We start from the raw sequence: 25,718 nt of genomic DNA on the forward strand, positions 1-25,718 counted from the left end.
GAGATTGAAAGATTGTTAGGATTAAATTACAAGTTTGTGAATAGTGATAAAGAAATCAGACATGGATTTATAAATTATATTTTATCATCAAAGATGGGAAATTATGGAATACTCGGTATGGTAAAAAAATACAAAATTACCCTTATATTGGAAAATGATAAGAATTGTCCCTAGAAGTGGATTAATAAATCTGAAAAGACATATTGATACGATAAATATATTGATGTGCATAAGAAATGATAGTTGTACTTAGAAATTATGGATAACAGGTTTTTAACCCCAAGAGGGTTTATGCAAGATACTAGAAGTGTGTTAAGGGAATTATTTCAAGATCAGAGAGTGTTCAAGAAAGCAATTAATCATAGGATCTCTGAAGTATATTATTTCGTTAAGAGCTAATATCGAACTTATCTGGTTAAGAAATTACGGAAATGCCCTTAAGAGGTAGAATAGTCTGAGATGACTCTGAATGAGAAAATACTTAGAGGATTCGTACTTAACTCGATTAAGTACGGATTTAATTGTTAAGATCCCGACTTAGTGCAGGAAAATTTCTGATATTCCGTTTGTAAAGTCTGAGAAGACACTTGACTTGAAAATATTCGAATAATGAGTAAATACTTGAAAAGTAATTTATCGGGGGTATTCTGCTGTCAGAATTGTTCGAAATGATTGAAGTAAATGATAAGATTGAATTAAATAATAAGATCGGATGGAAGGAAAAGATTGAAATACCGTAGATCTGTAAAATGACCAAAATACCCCTATAATGGAAATGACCCAAGAATATCACCAAGCTCAGAAATGATTGGATATCCTCGAGCTCTGAAATGAATGGAATAAAACTGAATACCAAAAATTACAAAATAACCTTATGGTCTAAACTAAGTAAATGTCTTGGATTAATTAAGGAATCCAAGTAAGCATAGGTATTGGACTACCTTTAAAGCTAATGGAAAACAATTTAAGTGAGTAGATCAACCCTAAAACTATGTCAATACCTGAATGGCATAGATATTACTGGAACATGTGTTCGTCTTCTCAAGTTTGGCTCGATGATAAATTTTGGAAGTATTCAGCTCAGCCCAGCTCTAGATTGTATTCAGTACTAAGAATTGGACGTTTGTTCGACAATCAACCACGAAGACCAAATTGAATGGAATGGAAGTACAACATGTATCTGAAATTCAGGAACGTTTGAATTACTCTGGAAAATCCTGAAGTAACTGGAATGGAGATGACTGCTAAATGAAATAGGTAACCTCAATGACTGAGGATTTAGTAAGTGATTTGGATAAGTCTGGAAACTCTGATGAGTTTACATAGTGTACAATTACAATGGGTTATGAACAAATTAATCAAGTACGTCAGCATTTCATGATATTGTGGAAGTGTGGAAATGAAATAAAGACATTGGAAGATCTATTCAACGATCCGAAAATGGTCTATGGACAAGAATTGTGGTATTAAAGAGTAAATACCCTAGAAGAACAATGAATTGACCAATCGACAGGCATTAGTTCTGGGAACTATTCATGTAAGAGTTGTCTGATAATCCGATCAATCGACATAGAATATAAATGTCCTGAACCTTCATTTCTTCCTTATCAGCTCAAGTCACATTCTGAATAACTGATGATTCTGTCAGTCATTGAACTCTTCCAATAGTGATTCTGAATTCCGATATTCTATCGGTATACTGAAGATCCGTATTCCTCTACTTGTTAAAATTATCCAATATCTTTGAATACTATCTGTAAATTCTGGTGTGTTCCCTACTCACATGAATATTTTATCTGATTTTCGATTTTGAATTCTGATCTGATACTTGACATGGATTCTGATCTGATATCTGACATAGATTCTGATCTGATAATTGACTTGGATTCTGATCTGATACTTGACCTGGATTTTGATATGATACTTGACCTGATTTATGTTTTGATTTTTGATATATCCGTTTACGGACGAACATATTTTACTTGGGGGTATTGTTGGAGGAAGTATACCTGGAGGCTCCTCGGCTGTGTGCTCAGGGCCTTATTTACCGGTTCCTCGGCTGTGTGCTCAGGGTCAACTAGACTTGATGGTGGGTGTATGGTTCTGGGGAACCTACACAATTTGGACTTGTTGGATGGGGGTATATATATATGTTTTAAAAGATCTGTATCTTTTTACTGGTTTTATGGGAACACACTAGAAAACCTATTCTGATCTCCTGAACCTAGATATCCGAAATATTTCCATCTGGAATGAATACTATTTGTTACTACCTGAAATATCCGTAGAATCTCTGCTCAGTATAAAGATATGTAAATGTCTGAATCGATAAGGAAAAATATGTTTATTTGTATCTGCACGTTCTTCAGCATCATCTGGTAGTTCTGTATTACTGAGCTTTCCAAAGCTCACTCTATGACTCACCTTTTCAGGTTAAAAGAATTGTACCAGTGCATCTATCGACTTCAGTAAGGGAGTTCGTCCGGCGTTGTTGCAGAGAACGGTACATGTGATTAGGGGGCATGTAATTGTATTTTGTTTTATATATGAGTCGTGAAAATCTGTTTTATTTTTAAATAGTGACAAATGATTTTATAAGTTACACGTTTCATTAAAAGTTTTAAATTTTCCACTATTTTTACAGTGGGTCGCTCCGGTGGCCCAAATGTGACACCCTAGATCGGATCGGGCTACCTGCATCGGTCTGGGGGGTTACGGTTTTCTTTTCTTCAAAAAGACTCAAGATCTTTAGAAGATTTTCACCATTTTTCTCCGTATAAGGTTTTTTGTTTGGGGTGGAGGTGCGATGTTGGAGGAGAAACAACAAAGAGAAATACACTACAATCAGTTCTAATTTATTTGTTTGTAACCAGAAAATCTAGACCTTTGATTTCTTATTGCGCATTAAAAAGTCCATTTACGACCACCAGCCATTATTTTTTTTCCTAAGATAAACTATCAGGTGACTTTTATTTTATTTATTTTACTTTTTGGTTTAATATAAAAATAATTATCTAAATTATATCTTGAATTGACTTATGGTACCTAAAGAATTTTTCGTTAAAAGTAAGTGTCTAACTTTTTCAACGTTATATTTTTAGGTGTCTGGATCGTAACTGTCATTAAATTTGGTCGTTATCTTACACAAGTCACGCATATAAAATTTTAAAATTTTCATTTAAAAAAACACTCAATATTATAATTTTTATAAAAAAAATTGAAATGTATTTCTTCCACCGCCAATCGGCCACCGTCGGTTTGTGGTTTTCACCGTTAACACTATCAAAATCATCTCGTCGTCGCGACCAAAATCTAATCCACCACCTACTGTGAATATGCATCGATCGTCTTGAAAACTGTCGCAAAGGATCATCGGATTTTTAGGTTTTTCATTGTTGCTTTTTGACGATTTTGACAACTCCAGCTGTCGATGCGTTACACGACCACCACTATTGAGTTCCTCATCTTGCCCTAAATAAAACCCAACTGGTGATAACCCTTCATTGTCAAAGGTATGAGATGGCAGGGAGAAGGGATGATCTAAAGGGGTTGATTTTTAAAAAAAAAATCTTTTTTTTAAATAATATTTTTATTTTAACAAAAAACATAACGGTAAATACTTAAAAGTATAACGGAGAAAATGTTAGGTACTTATTTTTAACGAAAAAATCTTTAGGCACCGAAAGTAATTTTGAGGTATAATTTAGGCACTTATATTTGTATTAAACCTTATTTTTTTTAATAGTATGTAGTAAATATAAGATAATATTTATTTAAATTTTTCTTAATATATTAACAATGTACATGTATCTTATATATGTAATTACTCGAATCTAAGATATATTAATATTCTTTTACTAATGAGGTCGTTTAATGAGTTATTTTTTTATTATTGATTTTAAAAAAGTTTTAGTTATTTATATTCTTTTTTTAATAGTTTGAGGTGATAATAAAATAATTTATTTCATAATTTTATTTGATTTATAATATTTTAATTACTAGATATTAAATATATAGTTTGATGACGTGATGTATTAAAAAATAATTTTAAAATTTATTCTTAAACTTTGGTAAAATAATAATTTAAGTTATAAAATGTATATACAATATCAATTTGATCATTAAATTTTAGATAAAATATTAATTTAATATCCGAATACAATCAAAGCCTCAAGTTATCGACTAATGTCCACATCATCAATAATCTCTACCAGCCACCATCACTAACAATAGTTGGATCTCAAAATTTTTAGTTATCTCTTTTTTATCTCCTCAATACGAGTCAGCTATACAACAACAACAAAACCCTATTCCCATATGCAATGGGGTAAGGGGGAGGTAGGGTAGTAGGTTGCCCCTAACGCCAGGTTGAGAGCAGCTTCCGTGGAAGACCTTCGGCAGTCAGAAAATTAAAAATAAAGATAAAATAGAATGCATGTATAAATAAATAAATACATAGTTGAACAGTCTTCATATGCGCTTCTGAATGAGAAGTAATCCCTGCAAATAAATCCCTGCGTAAAAAACTCTGCATATAGACAGAAACGTAAGACCCGACTAAATTTAAAAGGAGGAAACATGAAGAGAAGGATATTGTCCGCTCGATATGAGTACTATAAATGGTGCGGATATGTGTGCAAGTATACACAATCGAACAAGTAATAAAGTAATGAGTAAGTATTGTTCTCCACAGGGATTTGGGGAAATCAAATAAACTTGTCACGGCACTTTACTTTGTCACCTAAGTAAAGTTAATAATGGTATAAACAAATGATAATGTTGTGGCAAAATGAGATGGATGTTGCGAAAATAGAATGGTGATAAGGTGGTAGCAGATGGATATGTTATGGAAAATTGAATTGTGCTGAGTATAAACAACTGAAAATGTAAAGACAAAATAAACTGTAAATACTGGATTTGCTTATAAGAACTTTAGACTCCTCACACGACAAGCTACTATGGGAATGAGTGATAGGAGTCACTTAGGAAAATTTAAGTTTACTTCTCATAATGGTCTTACTTCTCTGTCTTAACTGCCCGACAGAGTTTACTGAGGGTGCCCTATGTTATCTCTAGTTAAGGGACTCGATAGATTGAAGATGCCTTGGCAAAACCGATTGGCGTTAGCTACTGCAGGGATCCTATTGGTCAAGATAACAGGATATGTCTGGGCAATACCTTTTTGCGATAGCATTAACATCTAACCTATCACTCATGCACAACTCCTTTTAGTCGAATGAAATCCTAGCCTTATCTCTAAGGTGGATTAGGCCTAGTTACTATCTAGAACCCCTTGCTTATGTGGTTCCTCCCTAGTTTCTCTCGAATACTAAGGATGTGCTACTTAGATATTCTCTCGAACACTTAGTAATCTCCTAAGGAATGACTACTCTCATAGCTCCTACAACCTTAAGGCATTAAGATCCATAAATAAAACAATTAATAACATAGAAAAACAATCATTCATTAAAGCAAAACTTAAATATCCAAAATGAACTCCCACCAAATAGGTTTAGTTCATGGTGGGGTTCGAAATAAACAAGCACAAAGCAAGTATCATTCGCTCCTTACAACCCAAATAACAAAATATAAAAGCAAATAACTAAGGGAAGGAGGAAAAGCCTTCAACGTGCACCGCTGGATGCTCTCCTCGACCACCACGAATTGCCCCTAGCGAACTAGCTCCTCTCGGACGCCTAGAACGCCACTCTCTCTAGCCTGTCAACGGAGGAATGCCACGGCAAATGGGATTGACGAAGAACTTTTTCTCCGAATTTTTAAGCTCTTGGCGGCTGTCTAAAAATCTCTCTCTCTCTGTCTCCAAAAGTCAGTCTTCATCTTCTATTTATAGGGGAGAATGAACCTAAGGTTTTTGTGTTAAAGATGGTAATTGGCCCCTCTTTTAATGCTGATTGCAGAAAGCACTTTTTTATGCCATGACAGCTGGCTCTTACTAAAGTTCATTCCTTTTATATGAAAGTTGGTACAAAGATGGTAATTGACCCCTCCTTTAATGCTGATTGTATAAAGCACTTTTTTATGACGTGACAGCTGGCTTTTACTAAAAATATATTTCTTTCATTTTAATCGCTCTTGAAATGCCAACTGGTTCGGCATTTGCATTTTGCTCATCAGTCTCCTTTTGTCACGACATTCCCCTTTTGCTTTTCCTTGCTCCCAAATCCTGCACATAACCAGAAAAACACCTTCCCCATAATGCAGCACTGATTATAAAATAAAATATCTCGGTAAACAAAATTTCACCACATGCAACCATATGCTCCTAAATGCATCTATATGATCCTAAATGGGCTTTTAGACAGTCAATAACTTAAGTGAAAAGGTCCCAAATATGACCTTTTTACGGAGTTATCACACCCCCAAACTTAAGTTATTGCTTGTCCTCAAGCAATGGATAATATTATACAAAATAAAAATACCATGGCAAGTTCAGAAGCAGAATAGTTATATGGGATAAAATTTCAGCCCTCAGAAAATTTGGCTTCAACATGCTAGACTAGTTTGAGAAATCAAGTACTGTCCCCTAGGGCAAGATTCTTTGTGTGGGTGTGTGCGTGTTTGTATCAAGTCCATGCTTAACAAACCTAAAAATTTTCTAAGCAAGCTTTCTTGTTTTGCCACGACATTTAGAATTTTTACTCCCACATTGTTTTTTTTACAAATGGAGTCAGACTATCACACCTACCATCCCACACTCTAGATGAAAAGGAGCATACCTTCCATCCCCAAACTAGTCAGGTAGATTTTTTTTATTCTGCTACGAAGGGAGTCATCCCATCATACCTACCATCTCATACTCTAGGTGAAAGGGAGCATACCTTCCACCCCCAAGCTAGTCAGGTAGAGTCATCCTGTGACTACTTTCATTCACTCTTACGCCATTACTGTCATTCATTTATTTGTAGTTTCCAGGCAATGTCATGGCATAGCGGAGTGTCCTTCTACAGATATGCCGAAGCATTTATTCACAACTTCATTCTTTTTTTTAACATAGTGGGTTTTCATCATTCAAAGTTGTATGCCACGACATTCAAGAATTCTCTTATAAAAAAAATTTCTAAGTTTCTCAAGCATGGAAAACATACAATCGTGTATTCAAAGGGTTCAAAGAAGCAAATCCTAGAGTTGGTTCTATCATCCTCAACAGTCATGTACATTCTATCCTAGCCATCAAGAGTTTATCATCATCGGGCATCATTAATTTATTCCAGAAAACTAATTCTAACACTTACTAATGTCATGGTATATTCATTATACTAATACTATAATGTAATGATTCGAGAACCCGACCTCCCCCAAACTTGAGAGAAGCATTATCCTTAATGCTTACTAAAAACTAAGGTAAAACTAGACTACATGCTATGAAATGCAATGAAATGCAAGGTACCTTGACTTTACGCTTGTGGTGGTGCGGCGGTCATGCAACTTGTGTGCTTTCAAAATTGTGTGGGGCTGGAATGTTCAGATGCAGATGAATTTGCTGCGGCATTTCTAATTGTGCATCCTCTAGTGGCTCTACGAGCTGAGGGGGTGCTGGTACGGTTGAAATCTAGATGGACCCTCTATGTTGCCCAAGCATAGCTCCTACGGTAAAATCACTTGCGTCGCACATCAATTTGAACGGTGCCGTCCAATCTGAGGGAACAACGATCGGTGCAGAGATAAGTCTTTGCTTCAGCTCTTTGAATGCGCCATGACATTTCTGATCGAACATGAATGGCTGGTTCTGTTACAGTAAGGTACACAAGGGCTTGGATATTGCGGAGAAGTCCTTGATAAATCTTCGATAAAATCCAGCATGTCCAAGGAAACTCCGAATGCCCTTGACATAAGTTGGTGGGGGTAGCTTCTCGATCATCTCGATCTTTGCTTTGTCTAACTCAATTCCCTTTGCGGAAATTTTATGGCCAAGAACAATGCCCTCGGTCACCATGAAGTGGCATTTTCCCAGTTTAGCACGAGATCGACCTCCTCGCATCGCTTTAGTACCTTTGCCAAATTGTCGAGGCATTTTTGAAAGTCATCTCCAGAAATAGAAAAATCATCCATAAAAATTTCCAAAAAGTCCTCAACCATGTCTGAAAATATGGCTTGCATGCAGCGCTGAAAAGTTGTTGGGGCATTACAGAGTCCAAAAGGTATTCTCCGAAAAGCATAAGTGCCAAAGGGACATGTAAATGTTGTCTTCTCTTGGTCCTCCGGTGCGATGGCAATCTGATTGTACCCCGAGTAACCGTCCAAAAAACAATAAAATGCCTTGCCAGCAAGTCGATCCAGTATTTGATCGATGAACGGCAAAGGGAAGTGATCATTCTTGGTGGCCTTGCTAAGCTTGCGGTAGTCCATGCAAATTCGTCACCCGGTGACTGTGCGAGTAGGTATCGATTCGTTGTCCTCGCTTGTCACCACGGTCATGCCTCCCTTCTTTGGTACACATTGAATGGGACTCACCCAAGAACTATCCGAAATGGGGTAAATCACTCCAGCGTCAAGCCATTTAAGAATCTCTTTCATCACAACTTGTTTCATGATTGGGTTTAATCTTCGCTGTGGCTCTATGGATTTGCCATGGCATTCTTCCAGCAGGATTTTGTGCATGCAGATTATTGGACTTATTCCCTTCAGATCTACCATTGTCCATCCTAACGCTCGCTTATGCTGTGACAAAACACTTAGCAAACTAGATTCTTGGTTAGGAGTAAGGGCAGAGGAAATAATCACAAGTAAAGTTTCGTTACTACCCAGATAAGCATATTTAAGATGTCGTGGCAAATTCTTAAGTTCTAGGGTAGGTGCATGCTGTAATGAGGGCTTGGGGAGAACAAACTCTTCAAAATTCAAAGGTTCAAAGCGCATACCTGGGCTAGCTTTGAGGAAGCTAGCCTGCTACTCCTTGGAAGAAAAATCATTAGGCTCTCCGGCCTTTAAGTCTTCAAATAGCCCCTCATCAGGTCCTAGCTGAATAAAATTGTCATGGTAAAATTGATCTGCTTCTTTTGTAATTACTGTATCCACTTCAAAAATGCTCTGGCATTCTTCAGAATCATCCATGTACTTGAGAGATCGAAATACGTTCACAGTGACATGTTGATCGGCCACTCGCATAGTCAGCTCTCCCCGCTCACAGTCAATGAGAATACGACTGGTTGCTAAGAAGGGTCTCCCTAGAATGATGGGTGCTATGGCATCGACCTCACAGTCCAGAATCAGAAAATCAACAGGAAAAACGAACTTGTCAACCCGCACGATGACATCTTCAATTCGCCCTTCAGGACGCACATGTGAATGATCAGCTAATTGCAAGATGACGGATGTGGGTCTCGCATTTCCTATCCCAAGCTTCACGAAAATTGACTTAGGCATCAAGTTCACACTTGAGCCAAGGTCACATAGTGCCTTCCCAACAAATTTATCTCCTATCGAACATGGAATGATGAAACTGCCCGGATCTTGTCTCTTTGGTGGCAGCTTGCTTAAGGAAGAGCAAAATTCTTTTGCCGTGGCCATTGTATCGTACTGCTCAACCTTTCTCTTCTTGGTAACAATCTCCTTGAGAAATTTAGCATAGGTGGGCATTTGTTCTATAGCCTCCAGAAAAGGAACATTTATTTGAAGTTGACTCAGAATGTCAACGAACTTTTTGAATTGAACATCTTCGTTATGCTTCTTCAGTCTTTGTGGGAAAGGAGGCGGGGGTCTGACTTCCTGTACTGACGGGGTGGGAATTGAATTTGCCTTGGCATTTTTGTTTGCCCCCTTTCCACTGGTGCTTCTTCCAGCAATTCTTGCTCAACTTGCACGATCACAGGGGGTGAATCGGCCTTCGGTCTTCCCCCAAACTTATCTTCAACATTGATTTATGTACCACTCCGGAGAGTTAGCACACTGCAGTGTTATTTGCCATGAGGTGTTGTGACTTCAGTGTCACTTGGTAGATGTCCTGGTCTGCGTTCTTTTAATGCCGCGGCAATTTGACCAACCTGACTCTCCAACGTCCTTAATGACGAATTGTGGCTCTGAAGCAGGGCTCCTTGATTTTTGATGGAGGTCGCATGGTCTTGCAGCATTGTCTTTGTTGTTGCAATAATCTCTTGCATTGTGGTCTCTAAGGAATTGGTGTTTGATGAAGATGGCCCTCCCTTGTTAGAATTATGCCATGGCATATTCGATTGATAACCCTGGGAGTCATTGAAATTCTGATGCCGAGCTGGTTGATGAGCAGTGTTGGTTCCTTGATTTCCCCATGAAAAGTTTGGATGTTGACGCCATCCAGGGTTGTATGTGTTGGAATAGGGGTTGTTGCCTCGGTTGAAGTTGCCTAAAAAGTTGATGGATTCTTGATTGGTCGGGCAGTCACTCTCATTGTGATTACCGTGGCATAATAAATATGCTGAATGGCCTGCCTTCGCTTCTCTCACCTCACTTGGCCTCTGCAAATTCTTCAATATGTTGGTGATAGCAGCAAGTTGGGCGGACACCGTATCCTTAGAATCTAGCTCGAAAGCTCCATGTGTTTTTCGCCCAAGTCCAAGCCTTGTGGATGGAAACTGATAATCATTGGTGGCAATCCTATCCAGAATGTCAAATGCCTCTGCTGGTGATTTGTCAAGTAACGTCCCATTTGCCGAGGCATCTAGCATCATCCTCGTGGGTGCATTAACTCCATTGTAGAACATCACCACTTGCGTCCAATCTTGAAAACCATGATTCGAACACTTACGAAGCAAGCTTTTATATCGGTCCCAGCACTCATACATTGATTCGTCATCAGCTTGACGAAAAGAAGCAATATCGTTCCTCAGTTGGGTGTTCATGTTCAAAGGATTATACCGCAGCAAATTTTTTTTGCACAGATCAGTCCAAGACTCCATTGAACCCGCTGGAACGCCACTCAACCAAGCCCTTGCTCAGTCACGCAGAGAATACGGAAATAGCTTTAATTTCAAGACATCTTCGTGAACTCCTTGTTGGCGAAAGGAATCGCACACCTCCAAGAAGTTTCGAATATGTTGCCTGGCATCATCATTTGGCATGCCCCCGAATTGCCCTATGGAATTCAGCATATTGAACATGATAGGTTTGAGCTCGAAGTGGGCTGCCTGAATTTATGGTGCCACTATTCTAGGATTTAAATCATCCAGGATCGGGTTTAAGTGATCCCGAATGGCACGAGGTCTGGCTGCATTCCCAACATTTATATTTGCCTCGGCATTCTGATCATCCTCCTGACCAATACCTTGATTTCCAATCTGGTACATGTTTGCACGTTGATCACGTCTTCTTCTCCAAAAAAACCTCTCGATTTCAGGTTTAACCGGTTTTAATGGCTCGTTCGAATGTCTTCTGGTCATACACCACGAAAAACCTGAAATAGATAAAGAAAATAAAAAGTAAAGCTATCTAAAAAAATAAAAATAAAATATAAACAAGTATAAAAAAATGCTATAACAAAACTAATTAACTTCCAGTTGCCAATCCCCGACATCAGCGCCAAAAACTTGTCCGCTCGGTATGAGTACTATAAATGGTGCGGATATGTGTGCAAGTATACACAATCGAACAAGTAATAAAGTGATGAGTGAGTATCGTTCTCCATAGGGATTGGGGGAAATCAAATAAACGTGTCACGGCACTTTACTTTGTCACCTAAGTAAAGTTAATAATGGTATAAACAAATGATAATGTTGTGGCAAAATGAGATGGATGTTGCGAAAATAGAATGGTGATAAGGTGGTAGCAGATGGATATGCTATGACAAATTGAATTGTGCTGAGTATAAACAACTGAAAATGTAAAGACAAAATAAACTGTAAATACTAGATTTGCTTATAAGAACTTTAGACTCCTCACACGACAAGCTACTATGGGAATGAGTGGTAGGAGTCACTTAGGAAAATTTAAGTTTACTTCTCATAATGGTCTTACTTCTCTGTCTTAACTACCCGACAGAGTTTACTAAGGGTGCCCTATGCTATCTCTAGTTAAGGGACTCGACAGATTGAAGATGCCTTGGCAAAATCGATTGGCGTTAGCTACTGCAGGGATCCTATTGGTCCAGATAACAGGATATGTCTGGGTAATACCTTTTTGCGGCAGCATTAACATCTAACCTATCGCTCATGCACAACTTCTTTTAGTCGAATGAAATCCTAGCCTTATCTCTAAGGTGGATTAGGCCTAGTTACTATCTAGAACCCCTTGCATATGTGGTTCCTCCCTAGTTTCTCTCGAATACTAAAGATGTGCTACTTAGATATTCTCTCGAACACTTAGTAATCTCCTAAGGAATGACTACTCTCATAGCTCCTACAACCTTAAGGCATTAAGATCCATAAACAAAACAATTAATAACATAGAAAAACAATCATTCATTAAAGCAAAACTTAATTATCCAAAATGAACTCCCACTAAATAGGTTTAGTTCATGGTGGGGTTCGAAATAAACAAGCACAAAGCAAGTATCATTTGTTCCTTACAACCCAAATAACAAAATATGAAAGCAAATAACTAAGGGAAAGAGGAAAAGCCTTTAACGTGCACTGCTGGATGCTCTCCTCGACCACCACGAACTGCCCCTAGCGAACTAGCTCCTCTCGGACGCCTAGAACGCCACTCCCTCTAGCCTGTCAACGGAGGAATGCCACTGCAAATGGGATTGACGAAGAACATTTTATCCGAATTTTTAGGCTCTTGGCGGCTGTCTAAAAATCTCTCTCTCTGTCTCCAAAAGTCAGGCTTCATCTTCTATTTATAGGGGAGAATGAACCTAGGGTTTTTGTGTTAAAGATGGTAATTGGCCCCTCCTTTAATGCTGATTGCAGAAAGAACTTTTTATGCCGTGACAGCTGGCTCTTACTAAAGTTCATTCCTTTTATGTGAAAGTTGGTACAAAGATGGTAATTGACCCCTCTTTTAATGCTGATTGCATAAAGCACTTTTTTATACCGTGACAGCTGGCTTTTACTAAAAATATTTATTTCGTTTTAATCGCTCTCGAAATGCCAACTGGTTCGACATTTGCATTTTGCTCAGCAGTCTCATTTTGTCACGACATTCCCCTTTTTCTTTTCCTTGCTCCCAAATCCTGCACATCACCAGAAAAACACATTCCCCATAATGCAACACTGATTACAAAATAAAATATCGCGGCAAACAAAATTTCACCACATGCAACCATATGCTCCTAAATGCATCTATATGATCCTAAATGGGCTTTTAGACAGTCAATAACTTAAGTGAAAAAGTCCCAAATATGACATTTTTACGGAGTTATCGGATACACAGAAGTCAGCGATAACAAACTACGAGAAGTAATATAATCAAATGGGTTAAAACCTAAACTAAGACAACACTACTACGCTACCCTAGTTCTAAGCCTTCATAAATTTCAATGACATAAACGTATAAAAAGTAGAAGTCATGGAAATTACTACGAAGGCATTAAAAAGAAAACAGAGATGCTACACCCTATGGCTGTGACCCACACTATTCGACTACCCTGGTCTTAAGTCTCCATACTTTCCTATCAGAGGTCATGTCCTCGGTAAGGACTAAATCCTTCAAATTAGATCTCAAGCAGTCTACCCACTTCCTCCTTGGTCGTCCTCTCCTTCTGGCACCATCGACTGTAATCGACTCTACCCTCCTAATCGTATCCGGCGGTTGTCGCCTAAGGACATGCCCAAACCACCGTAGTATTGCCTCCCTCAATTTTTCGGATACAGGCACCACCCCAAGGACATCCTAATTGCAGAGTTTGGTGTCATATCCCACAGAGTCCTACCACATACCCATCGAAGCATTCTCATTTATGCGGCCTCCATCCTCCTTACATGATCATTCTTGATTGCCCAACATTCTGATCCATATAGCATCGCTGGTCTTATTGCCATTCTATAAAATTTTCCCTTAAGTTTTAGAGGCACCTTCTTGTCACACAAAACTCCAGTAGCAGCCCTCTACTTTAGCCATCCCGCCTTTATACGGTGTGTAACGTCATCATCTACACCCCATCTTTATGTATCATAGACCCTAGGTACTTGAAACAATCTTTTGAGGGGAAAACATGTCATTCTATGCATACTTCTACATCTTCATAGTTTTGGTTCCTACTGAAGTTTTAACATAAATACTCTGTCTTTTCAATATTGATTCGTAGACCTTTTTCTTCCAAAGCAGTCTTCTAGGTAGCCAGTCTACTATTCAGCTCAGTTTTTGTTTCAGCAACTAGGACAATGTCGTCCGCGAAAAGCATACACCATGGAACACCGTCTGGTTTCGCACAATAAATGTCGTCCATAATCAAGGCAAAGATGTAAGGGCTAAGAGATGACCCCTGGTGGAGTCCGATTTCCACCGGGAATGCCTCGGTGTCGCCAACTGTAGTCCTAATGTATGTAGTAGATTTACAGTACATATCACGAATCGCCCGGATATAAGCAGTTGGGATCCGTCTCGTTTCCAAGGTCTTCCAGATTGTATCGCGGGGAACGCTATCATACGTCTTCTCAATGTCAATGAACTCCATGTGGAGATCTCTATTTGTTCCCCTATATTTCTCCATAAGCCGTCGGAGTAGATGAATCACCTCAGTAGTAGACCTGCCTGGCATAAAGCCAAATTAGTTTTCTGAAACCCTAGTAACTGTCTCAACCTAGCCTCTATCACCCTTTCCCATAGCTTCATGGTATGAATGCGTAGTTTAATACCTCTGTAGTTACCACAACATTGGGGATCTCCTTTATTCTTATAGATTGGTATCACCGTAGACTGTCTCCACTCCTCTGGCATCTTGGCAGTCTCTAAAATAATATTAAAGATGTTGGTCAACCACTTAACTCCCTCTTCTCCTAGGGCCAACCACACAGTGATAGGAATTTGATCTGGACCGACAGTTTTGTCCCTCCCCATCTTTCTAAGAGCTATTTTGACTTCCTCAATCCCAATCCTACTTGTAGGGCAATCATTGGCCGTAGTATGATGGTCACCTAACCCATCAACGGTACTATCTCTACAGGGAGAGGCACCGTCATTAAATAAAATAAAAACCTTAAACTCCATAGATTTATCCTAAGACTCTAGACTTCTTTTAAAATTAAACAATAATAATAAAGTTATTGTTAACATTTTTTTAAAATTAATAACAGTAAAATTCTATTCTTAAGTTATTTTAATCACATTTGAATTAAATTTGAGACTTGAACTTTTGATTTTAAATCTATTTTTAATTAAAGGCTTAAATATACAAAAGGTGCCTAACGTATGCCCGTTTTTCCAATTCAGTGTCTAACGTTTTTTTCGTTTCAGTTTGGTGCCTAACGTTTCATTCCGTAACTCAAAATGGATCACGATGTGATGGACCATAACCCATTAAAAATGCCACGTGACATATTTTTAATATTTAAAAATAATTTTTCAAATAAAAAATAAATTAAAATGAAAAAATGCTTTAATGGGGGAAAACCGCTCCCTCTGATTTCCAGTATGTGTATCCCCAAAAGGGAGAAGCTCTTCGCCCTCCGATAAGGCATCTCATACCTCCATGGAGGTGCCCCGTCGCCGCTAACGACCTCAACAACGACTGGCGGCCCAACCCCGACACTCCAATCGCCTGATTTGGCCGTCGTCGCGTCTTAATCACAAGGAGAGCTTTCTTTTTTTTGAAATGGTTTCACTTCATTTTATCAGTTTTGGAATTGGTTCGCTTCATTTTGTTGAAATTTATGTTGCTTTATATGCTTTTGTTCTAATTGATAGCATTCTTAGGGGATTTCTTGAAGATTTCATTGATAGTTTTCTCAAGGCTTATATCGTCTGTAAAGATTATGTTTCCTCTTGGACGAGGACCATATGAGTTATAAGTCACTGAAGGATTCAACTTTGCAAGAGGAAAATTGGCTTGACAACAAAACATACTTAACAACTATTCAAGAGGAGAAGAAGAAGAAGAAGAAGAAGATAAGATTAGGCGGAATATTGTTCACTCTCCTTTTTCCTCCATTTTTTTTGCACTATGATTCAACATGCATATTGAATAATCCATCGACCCATCATCTTCGATTTCTTTAGCATATATGCTAACAATTCTAGTCACAAAAAATACTTGCAGTTGTGCAAGGAATTTAAAATGCAAATGAGAGGGGAGCAGTAATTTTGTTTCAAAGCTAAAACACTTTCATCTCCTTTCAAAAACCCTAAAAAATGTGACATTTTTACTTGATTTCTCTCTTTTTTTTCTTTTTCTTTTTCTTTCTTTTTGATTTTTTAATATGTTTTGGATGCTGGTGTGGATTGCTACATATTAAAATTAAGAGAGGAATATGCAAGGGTCGCCTGTCGTTGTTGAGGCCATTAGCAGCGACGGGACACCTGCACGACGGTTGGAGATGCTTGATCGGAGGACGAAGAGCTTCGCCCTTTAGGGGATACACACAGAAATAGGGGGAGCCTGGGTAATTGGTTTCACCCTATTAAAACGTTTATTTTTTTATTTGCAAAATTATTTTTTAATATTAAAAAATATGTCTTGTGGCATTTTTAATGGGTTAACTGCCAAAATTAACGGTCCGTCACGACGTGACCCATTTTGAGTTACGGAATGAAACGTTAGACACCAAACTATAACAAAAAAAATGTTAGGCACTAAACTAAAAAACCATGCATACGTTGGACACCTTTTGTATATTTAAGCCTTAATTAAATTTGAAACACATACTCTTATACTACTTTCGAATATATATGTAATTTTAATTCTTCATTTTGAAAATAAATTATTTTCAAGTATGTTTTTATGGGATTTTATTTTTAAGACACACTATTAATAAATTAATAAATAATATTATAAATCATTAAAAATAATGTTGAAGAGTAATGTAGATAAACTGGTTTTTTATCCATTAGTTTCTATTGTGTATTTTTTAATTGTGTGATATTATAATGTAATAACTTGCTGATTTACTGTCGTAGGGTTCTTGAAAATAATATTGGTTGAATTAGGGTATTATTGAAATTATTTTTCGAGATGGTGTGAATGCTATAGTAACCGGAGAGTTGTTGGGAACACAATACGTCTTCTGGAGAAGACACCAGGAACACAATGTGTCTTCCCCGTTTTTATGTCATTCAACAAAGTTGAAGACGCATTGGGGAAGCTTGAACAAAGCTGAAGACGCATTGGGGAAGCTTAAACAAAGCTGACGACGCACAGTCTTCTCGACGACTTTTCGAAGACGCATTGTGTTCCCGGTGACTTCCGACGGGTATTGTAGCATTCACATTGAATCATAAAATAATTTATGTGAGACCCTATTTCAGCGAATAATTTTTTTCATAACACCATGGGAGCAATTTAGCCGGTAATATCTATTTAGTATCTTTATTTGTTATTGACAACATGTGCACATTGTGTAGTATTATTCTCTTTTATCATCAAGGTCCCTTAATAAATTCGATTCTTATTACCTATTAAATGTAGTGTTTTAATCAACCAACATAAGAATCCAAAACAAACATTTCAAAAAATAATGAAAATTTTAAAAATAAATATCAAAATTATATATAAACATTCATCAAATGTAATACATATAATTCGATTTTGTACAATTATTTGATTTTGTGGAATTATGCTTTCATTTTGTACAATTATGCACATGATATTTTGCTTTACTTTTTTTTTAAAGGAAAACTAGATTTTATTTTAATTTATTTTTAAAAAAATGAAGTCATAGTAACATCATTTTACATTTCTATACTATACACAAATATTTATTAAATATAAAAATAAGTGAATGTATTTATTTTATAAAATGTATGTAATTAAATCATCCATTTTTATAAAATAAAATCATTAATTTTATTCAAAATATAAAATATTTAAATTATAATAAAGATTTACAATTATAATAATAAATTAAACATATAATTAGAACAATTTTCTATAATCATTAAACCAAAACTAACAAATTAATATCACATAAGGACATTACAAGGAAAGATTAAAATTTAACAAAAAAAAACTCGAACAAAGATAGATACAAACAGATCTGATCGCAACGACAAACGAATTAGAAAAGAAGATCAAACTACAAAAAGACCACCGACAAACTTCAAATCATACTCGAACGATGTGAAAAGCTATCCACGAATGCATATGGGTATCCAAATCCAATTTGATAGTCCAGATAAGAGAAAATCAACATAATAATATATAAACGTCATCTTGATCAATTATGTCAATGTTAAATCAACTCTTAGAAAAAGATAAGTGAAAACAACGATCAAACGACTGAAAAACATGCCAAAAGACAAAGAAAAAAAAGAAAAAAGGATGAACTATTTACTAGTGCGAGAAAACTAGGAGAGAAAACTTTTAACTATCAAAGTTAAATCAACATTAAAATTTCATGTGTATCATTGCACAAAATCAAAGTTAAAAGTAGATGTATTAGAGTATCTGCTCTTCTTAAAAGCTATCCCATAAGATTTCATACAAAAAGAATACCTAAAGATACAATAATAACAATGAATTGTCAAAAAAATCTAAGAGAAAAAAATGAAACTATAATTTGAACTCACAAAAGCAGTCAGATAAAGCAGACCCTCGTCCCATGATGAAATCATCTTTGTGAACCTTCCATAACGCTTCCATCAATGGCTTCCCTTCCAACCCTTGAGAAGTCAAATTGGCAAAAGCTCTTCTACTTAAGAAAAGTGTTTTGTACAGTCCTTTGAAAGCTCGCATCGCCGCCACCATCTTATCCATGTTTCCAAAGTATGTAGCCATGTAAGAATCGCTGTTTATTGACAGATGATAATCTAAGGCAGCTTTTGTGTTCCCATGCATGGTTCCGAAATCCTCACTGCTAAGAATAGCAGATTTGGCAACTACATTGGTATAAATAGATGTTAAGCCTTCAATCTCCATTAGTCCATCTCCAGCTGCAAGATAGATGTTTGTGCTTGTGGGTATCGATAATGCTTGAAGTATAAAGGCAGTCTCATTCGGTGTGAGCGGACATTTTCCCCTATTCCTCCAAATCTGAGCTGCTTCTCCGGTCCATGGCTTTCTATCATCTCCGCGTGCAGCTTGAATGGCTTTCATCGAGGTAGATGAAAGGCCTGAGTACTGACATTGGCTATAAGATACCATGTCTGGTTCAAATCGAAGGTGGAGGGAAAGGAAAGGTTTCGGTATGGCTTCCAGAAGCTCGTTGGCTTTCTTCTCCAACGATTCAGTCAGCCTTAATGCACTGTAACAGGCTTGACAAAGCGCAGCTTTTGCATACTTTGGGTACCTACAAAATGTCATAACAGGAACGTAAATATACTCTTCATCAACGTCATAGTTCTATTGTGTGAGAAATTCAGAAACAGAAAAGTAATACCGGTCCCTTCTTTGGCTCATTGCTGGTGTGATTGAGATGTAATGATATTTCAGCAGGGACGGAAGAACACTTTCAATGTAATCAAATTGACCTTTCCGTTTACTACAATCTACTCGATAGGGTTCTTTTAATGATATCTCAGGTGGCAATTCCTTAACAACTTTGACAAAACCATTCATCTTCTTTATGAAGTAATCAACATCGAATACATCTGCAAAGCCGCTGGAGATGAAAGGAATGAATTGTAAAGATTTTATCTATGTATATATGGCACATAAACATACTAGGATACCGTTAGGCATTGTACCATAGGAAACATTTTAGTTACATTCATCAGATAATAATTAAATTGTGTGTAATAATAAACAAAAGAACCTGTTAACATTCACTAAGCATGATTGGAATAACTGTGAAATCATTACTAATAAATTTCTGGTGACAATTGTTCATAATCCAAATATTTACACAGGAAAAAGAAAGCAGATGGATGTATCCTAATGTTCAAACTAACATAGGTAGGGAAGTGTAGGGGTCTTTGAGACGAAACAACAAAGCTCAAACTGGATTCTTCTCCAGTTTAATAGTTCAGAACTTCAGGAATTCAAAGTCAAGCAACATGTGAGATACTAAAAAGTACATCATCTCTTGGCAACTATCTGCATACTCCCGAAGGAGAATGGTTCTAGCATTTATAAACCTTAAAAACATAAATTTGAGAAAGGAAAACCATGGATGATAGCAACGCGGGATAGGACCAACTTTAGCACTCATAGGATAGGAAGTCATGGCCAGTAACAGTAACCCCCATGGTTACCATAACAGTTACTCAAATGTTGTGTTGGTTTTCATTTTGCACTCATTTATTTTTTTCAGTGTAATCTCAACTTCAATAAGAAGATCCACAATTATTATAATTTTAGAAAGTAGAATTGTATTACTGGGTATTCAATACAAGCACTATAAAGAATAATATTACCTATGTCTCTACTGCCTTGACATTTTTTAAACTGCTTAGAAATTCAGAATCTCAGGTTCTGTCAAAATTCGTTTCCTTTTTATGATGTATGATCAACATCGGCAACTCCAAAAAGAACATACGATTTATCACAAGTAGAAAATACCCATTAGAACTCGAAGAGGCATAGATTACCTTGACTCATTCCAATATGCAGCCACTTCAAACTTCGGCAGAACCAAAGTAGCATTCAGTAAACGTGCAATACCAACACCATCGCAGAACTGCCCTCACCAAGAAAAATATCTGATGCTTAGACCAAATTAATTTTATTTTATAAAATAGCATACAAGAACTACAACAGCTTTGCACTCACATCTCTTCTCATCTGATTGAGGCCACCATAGCAATCAACACGGATATACCCATTACTCTTGGATGGTAAAGCTGCACGATTTCAATAAAAACAAAAAGGGGGGAAAATGAAAATGTCTGCAATTATTGCCAATTAAGAAAAAATGGACTCATGATAATGAGATTTAAACAGAAGTTTAACCTAATCCAAATCCCACTTCTCACTCTTTTAAAACTTCAACACTTCCCAAACTAAACCCCTTTTTCATATAATCATACCATATCTACATCAAATAAATCGAAGAACTAAAAAAAAAACTTAAAAAACCCAGATCCCAGATACTAAAATTTACTGCACTTCTTCCTCCCTGGAAGCTAACTGTATCAAATCGGGCAATAAAGCTAATAATGCAAGAATAATAAAAGCCAAACAATAAACAAATAGATAAAATACTAACGAGTCAAGTGGGACTGAAGCCACCAATTGCAAGGTCTCCATTCCACAATTCTCTTGATATTCCATATCTCCGATTTGGCACTGCAATTTCCCCGAATCAACAAAGTTTTACAATAAATTAATCATAAATAGTGAAAATGAGATCTGTAGAGAGAGAATGGATTAGGAACCTGTTGGAAGAATTTGAAGGAACAACCGGCCGCGAAGGAGAGAGCAAACGACGGCCAAGAATAAGGAAAGTGTGGAGACGATTATAAACAATGGCTTCACCCTCATTTCATGCAGCAAAATAGCAAGTAAATTTCACTCTGACTTTTAGATCAGATTTAAATGATTTTCTTAAAAATGCAAATTTCGACCGAGAAGAGAAAAGAAACAGAAAAAAAATTCAGGGTTTTGAAAATTTTAGGAGAAAATTGAATCTTTGGCTGCTGGTTAATATAAGTGATTTGTTAGACGGATTTTTGTTAGAATTGGACCGGAGCTATGATTTTAGAGCACCCCAAATCAAACTTGATTTGTGCATAGTTAAAACCAATCTCGCTGTGTATTATAATAGAGATTTTTTTATATACATAAATACTTAATTTGAGACTTAATCATTTTTATTTTTAGGGTAAACTATATATTTAATATTTTAATTATCAGTTTTATTTCATTTTGATCATTCAACTATTTTTTATTTCAAAATCATACTTAATGTTACGTTTTGGTTTTATTTTTATCATTTACCTTTAAAAATTAGTGATGATGTTGATGTATCACCATAAAATAATATCACGTCATCATTAAATTTTTTTTAAAAAAATAACACATATGTTGTTATATTACTGTAGTAACTGTCTTTCGGTTGGGCCCTGAATTGGGCTTCGACTTGAAATAATTGGGTTGAGAGTCGCCACCGACCACTTTAAAACGAATATAGGTGGGTCGGATACCATCTTACCTGATCTGCGTTTTTACCAGAAATTTGTCGGGTTCGGGAGTCGGTTACGGTCAATGAAAGATTAGCACACTTGAACCGCCCTTTCGGTACCAATTAATTTACCGGTTGTCTTAAATTAAGAAAATTGTAATTTAAAATTAAAAGGTAAAAATACATTCACAATTACTTACCTTAGATAGTTTTAAAGGTGTGACCTTAAGAATGTCAAAAAATCATGTTAGATAAAAATGTAAGAAATAAATAAATTAATTAAATTAAAATAAAGAAAAAATAAATTAAATAAAAGATAAGATAAAGAAAACAAAGATAAAATAGTAAATAAAACAAATATAAAAAATAAAGAAAAAGAAGAAAAATATATATAAATAAAATAAATAAATAAAATAATAATAAAAAAGTAAAAATAATATATATATATATATATAATAAATAAAAATAGTATATATATATATATATAAAATAAAACTGATAATAAAAAAATAATATATATATATATATATAATCTAAAAAAATAAAAATATATAATAAGTAAAAAAGAAAATGCATAAAATGTAAAAAAAAATTACATGAAAAAAAGAAAAGAAAAATAACAAAATAATTAAATAAAATAAATAACAAGGGAAATATGCGTAAAAATAAAGTTAAATAAATAAAATAATAATAATTAAAACGTAAATGTAAGAGACCGAATCAAAAGTAAAAAAGATGCTACATTTTATTTTCTTTTCGAATCGTTTACAATAACTTTGCCTTTGTATTTTCCGTGCTTTCCTCTGTATTTTGTATGTAAATCGTATGTTACAAATGGGGAGGATTACATGTATTTATAGTGAAAAAAACTAACTATTTTTAGAATCTTATTAACAATAGAATCCTAATGCGACTAGACTCCTTGCTCGGTTGTTGCACGTTTGTTGGTGTTGTTGTTGCTTTAAAAGATATGGTGGTGGAAGAGTCCTCATAGGAGAGGAACTCTTGCTAGTTCTATCTTTTAAGAAAATGGGTGTCTACAGCTGCCCCTCTTTGTCCTTTTTCATTCCACGAAAAATAGGACAAAGATAAAAAGACACAAATTTTCGTTCAGTGGATTTAAAGAATAACTCCCTGTCGAATTGAATTGCGGATGGCTCATCCGTCGCGAAGTCGAGTCCATCTTGAAATGATTTGAATCAGAATGTGGCTTCTCGTTGTAGTCTATTTTGGTCTTCTTCTCGGTTTAAAGACCTTGGCTAAAAAATCGACTGGAAAGTAATCTCTTGACTCCACAATGTGGTTGATATGCCCTCGAGCTGAATGAAACCGAACTCGAAAAGTCTTCGTTGACAGATAGCTTTTCTCGACTTAAGTTATGCTGACGGAAAAAGGCTTCTTGCTACTAAGACATGACTAACCCATATCTTCTTCTCAGCTTGAAAACCTCGATTGCAGTCAGACAGTAGTGTGATTGAGGTGTCATCGAGCTGAATGGAATCGAACTCGACAATTTTATTGACAGATAGTCATTATTTCCTTAAGCTATGCTGTAAATGATGTGCCTTGGAGCTGAGCGTAGTCGAACTCGAAGGTCTTTGGTTGGCAGATAACCCTTCTAGCCTTGAGTTATGCTGTAAATGATGTTCCCTCAAAGCTGAATGTAATCGAACTTGAGGGTTTGGTGTTTCAAGAGAAACATCTTCAAAGGTTTTTTTGTATTTCAAGAGAAACAATTTCAAATGTTTTTTTTTTGTGTTTCAAGAGAAATTGTATTCAAAGATTAAAGTTTCAAGGGAAACTGTCTCAAAACTTGTTTCAAGGGGAACTAATTCAAATATTTTGTGTTTCAAGGGAAACGTTTTCAAAGTTTATGCTTCAAGAGAAACTGTCTCAAGGGAGACAAAATATGCTGCAAGAGAAAATGTCTCAAGGGAAACTATCTCAAGAGAGACAAAATTCATTTCAAGGGAAATGTTTTCAATGTTTATGTTTCAAGAGAAACTATCTCAAGAGAGACAAAACTTAGCTCCAAAAGAAAATGTCTCAAGGGAGACGAAATTTGTTTCAAGGAAAAGATATTCAAAGATTTTGTTTCAAGGGAAACTGTCTCAAGAGAGATAAAACTTGGAAACTGTCTCAAGAGAGACAATGGTGAGCACGATTCCCTTCGTCGTGAAGTTGAAACCGTGGATGGCCACTTCGTTGTGAAGTAGAGCCTTGGAATTGGATATCCTTCGTTGTGAAGTTAAAATCCAAGTAAGTTGTATTGTTCTGAGTCCAATATCCTCCGCCGTGAAGTTGAAATTGGCTCTGGAACTGGGAAATTATTTGTTGACAACCAGCCGTCCCTTCGATGTGAAGTTGAACTTGTGTTGTCTCGAGTCCAATATCATTCGCTGTGAAGTTGAAATTGGTTTTGAAATTGGGAAATTGTTTGTTGACAACCAGCCGTCCCTTCGCTGTAAAGTTGAACTTGTGTTGTCTCGAGTCCAATATTCTTCGCTGTGAAGTTGAAATTGACTCTGAAATTGGGAAGCCCCTTTGTCGTGAAGTTGAGCCTCAAATGACACGATATCCTCTATCGTGGAGTTGAAATTTTGGATGTGTGGGTACGATATCCTCCGTCGTGGAGTTGACATCGCAGATGGCCCTTTCGTCGTGAAGTTGAGCCTTGATTTGGATATCCTTCGTTGTGAAGTTGAAATCCAAGTATTGTATGTTGCGGGTGGACACGATTCCCTTCGCCGTGAAGTCGAAACCGTGGATGACCCCTTTACTGTGAAGTTTGGCTTCGAGCTAGATATCTTTCGCCGTGAAGTTGAAATCTACTCTCGAGCTAATTGTGTCGCTTTGAGTTCAATATCCTTCACCGTGAAGTTGAAATTGACTCTGACTGAAACTGAAAAGTTGTTTTGTTGTCAGACAGTCGCCCCTTCGTTGTGAGGTAGAGCAACCACCATATGCTTTTGAATCGAGCATTCTTCATCTTGAAGTTGAAACTTGACTCTAAAAGCTGCAAAAACTTATGTATACAAAAAATGATAAATGCGATGCTCTTAAGTATATCTAAGATGCATGTAACATGAATTAGTTTTGTTTTATCCCCTGAATGGAGTCTCGTGCTTTGTGTACTTGTTCCTGGATATGGAGGAAATGCCTTCAAAAGGTCTGATAATTTGCATCAGGATGTTGAATTCCCAAAGATGCCCCAATATTCGATGTTGAATCTAAAAAAATGCCCCAACATTTGATGTTAAATCTAAAAAAATGCCCCAACATTTGATGTTGAATCTTCAAAGCTGCCCTCATTGTTCCTGATTTCTTGCTTCAGTATTAATTCTAAGCATGAGTTTTGTGTTTGAGAGCCACGTGTCTTTTACCAAGATCTACTCTAGAGAGATTGTCTTGTTTTGAAAAAAAATATTTTTCTTTCTTTTTTATTTTCAAAGTTCTGAAAATATCAAAAAAGAGTTTCGAAAAGTGTTTAACCAAAAGTTTTGAAAATATTGCCCCTGTCACGGTTTTACAATTGAGACAAATCATAAAACTAGAGTTCATTGGATATCAAAGAATTAATTACATTGTTAATCCTTCAATAAATTATAGCCGTTTGACACGTGCTAAGATCAA

General features: G+C 36.3%; 1 protein-coding gene across 1 annotated transcript; it reads right to left on the reverse strand.

Annotated features, from left to right (window-relative positions):
• Window positions 1-18,401: 18,401 nt before the first annotated feature.
• LOC120204175 (O-fucosyltransferase 13-like) lies at window positions 18,402-21,526 on the reverse strand. The gene is made up of 6 exons (XM_039204287.1): window positions 21,340-21,526; window positions 21,171-21,250; window positions 20,735-20,805; window positions 20,554-20,642; window positions 19,404-19,625; window positions 18,402-19,313 (listed from the first exon to the last, which is right to left on the reverse strand). Exons 3-6 carry the CDS (start codon window positions 20,744-20,746, stop codon window positions 18,578-18,580), a joined length of 1,059 nt encoding a protein of 352 aa, XP_039060218.1. The 5' UTR covers window positions 20,747-20,805; window positions 21,171-21,250; window positions 21,340-21,526; the 3' UTR covers window positions 18,402-18,577.
• Between the last annotated feature and the right edge of the window lie 4,192 nt (window positions 21,527-25,718).

The sequence above is a fragment of the Hibiscus syriacus genome, unplaced genomic scaffold (genome assembly GCF_006381635.1).
Source record: "Hibiscus syriacus cultivar Baekdansim isolate YM2019G1 unplaced genomic scaffold, ASM638163v2 tig00000340_pilon, whole genome shotgun sequence".
Classification (NCBI taxonomy): Eukaryota; Viridiplantae; Streptophyta; class Magnoliopsida; order Malvales; family Malvaceae; genus Hibiscus; species Hibiscus syriacus.

What these genes read in the sequence shown, in the direction of transcription:
- LOC120204175 (XM_039204287.1), bottom strand. An exon ending in GCATATTGGAATGAGTCAAG is followed by an intron (nt 19,626 to 20,553) that starts GTAATCTATGCC and finishes TTTCATCTCCAG; the next exon opens with CGGCTTTGCAGATGTATTCG. An exon ending in ATGAGCCAAAGAAGGGACCG is followed by an intron (nt 19,314 to 19,403) that starts GTATTACTTTTC and finishes GACATTTTGTAG; the next exon opens with GTACCCAAAGTATGCAAAAG.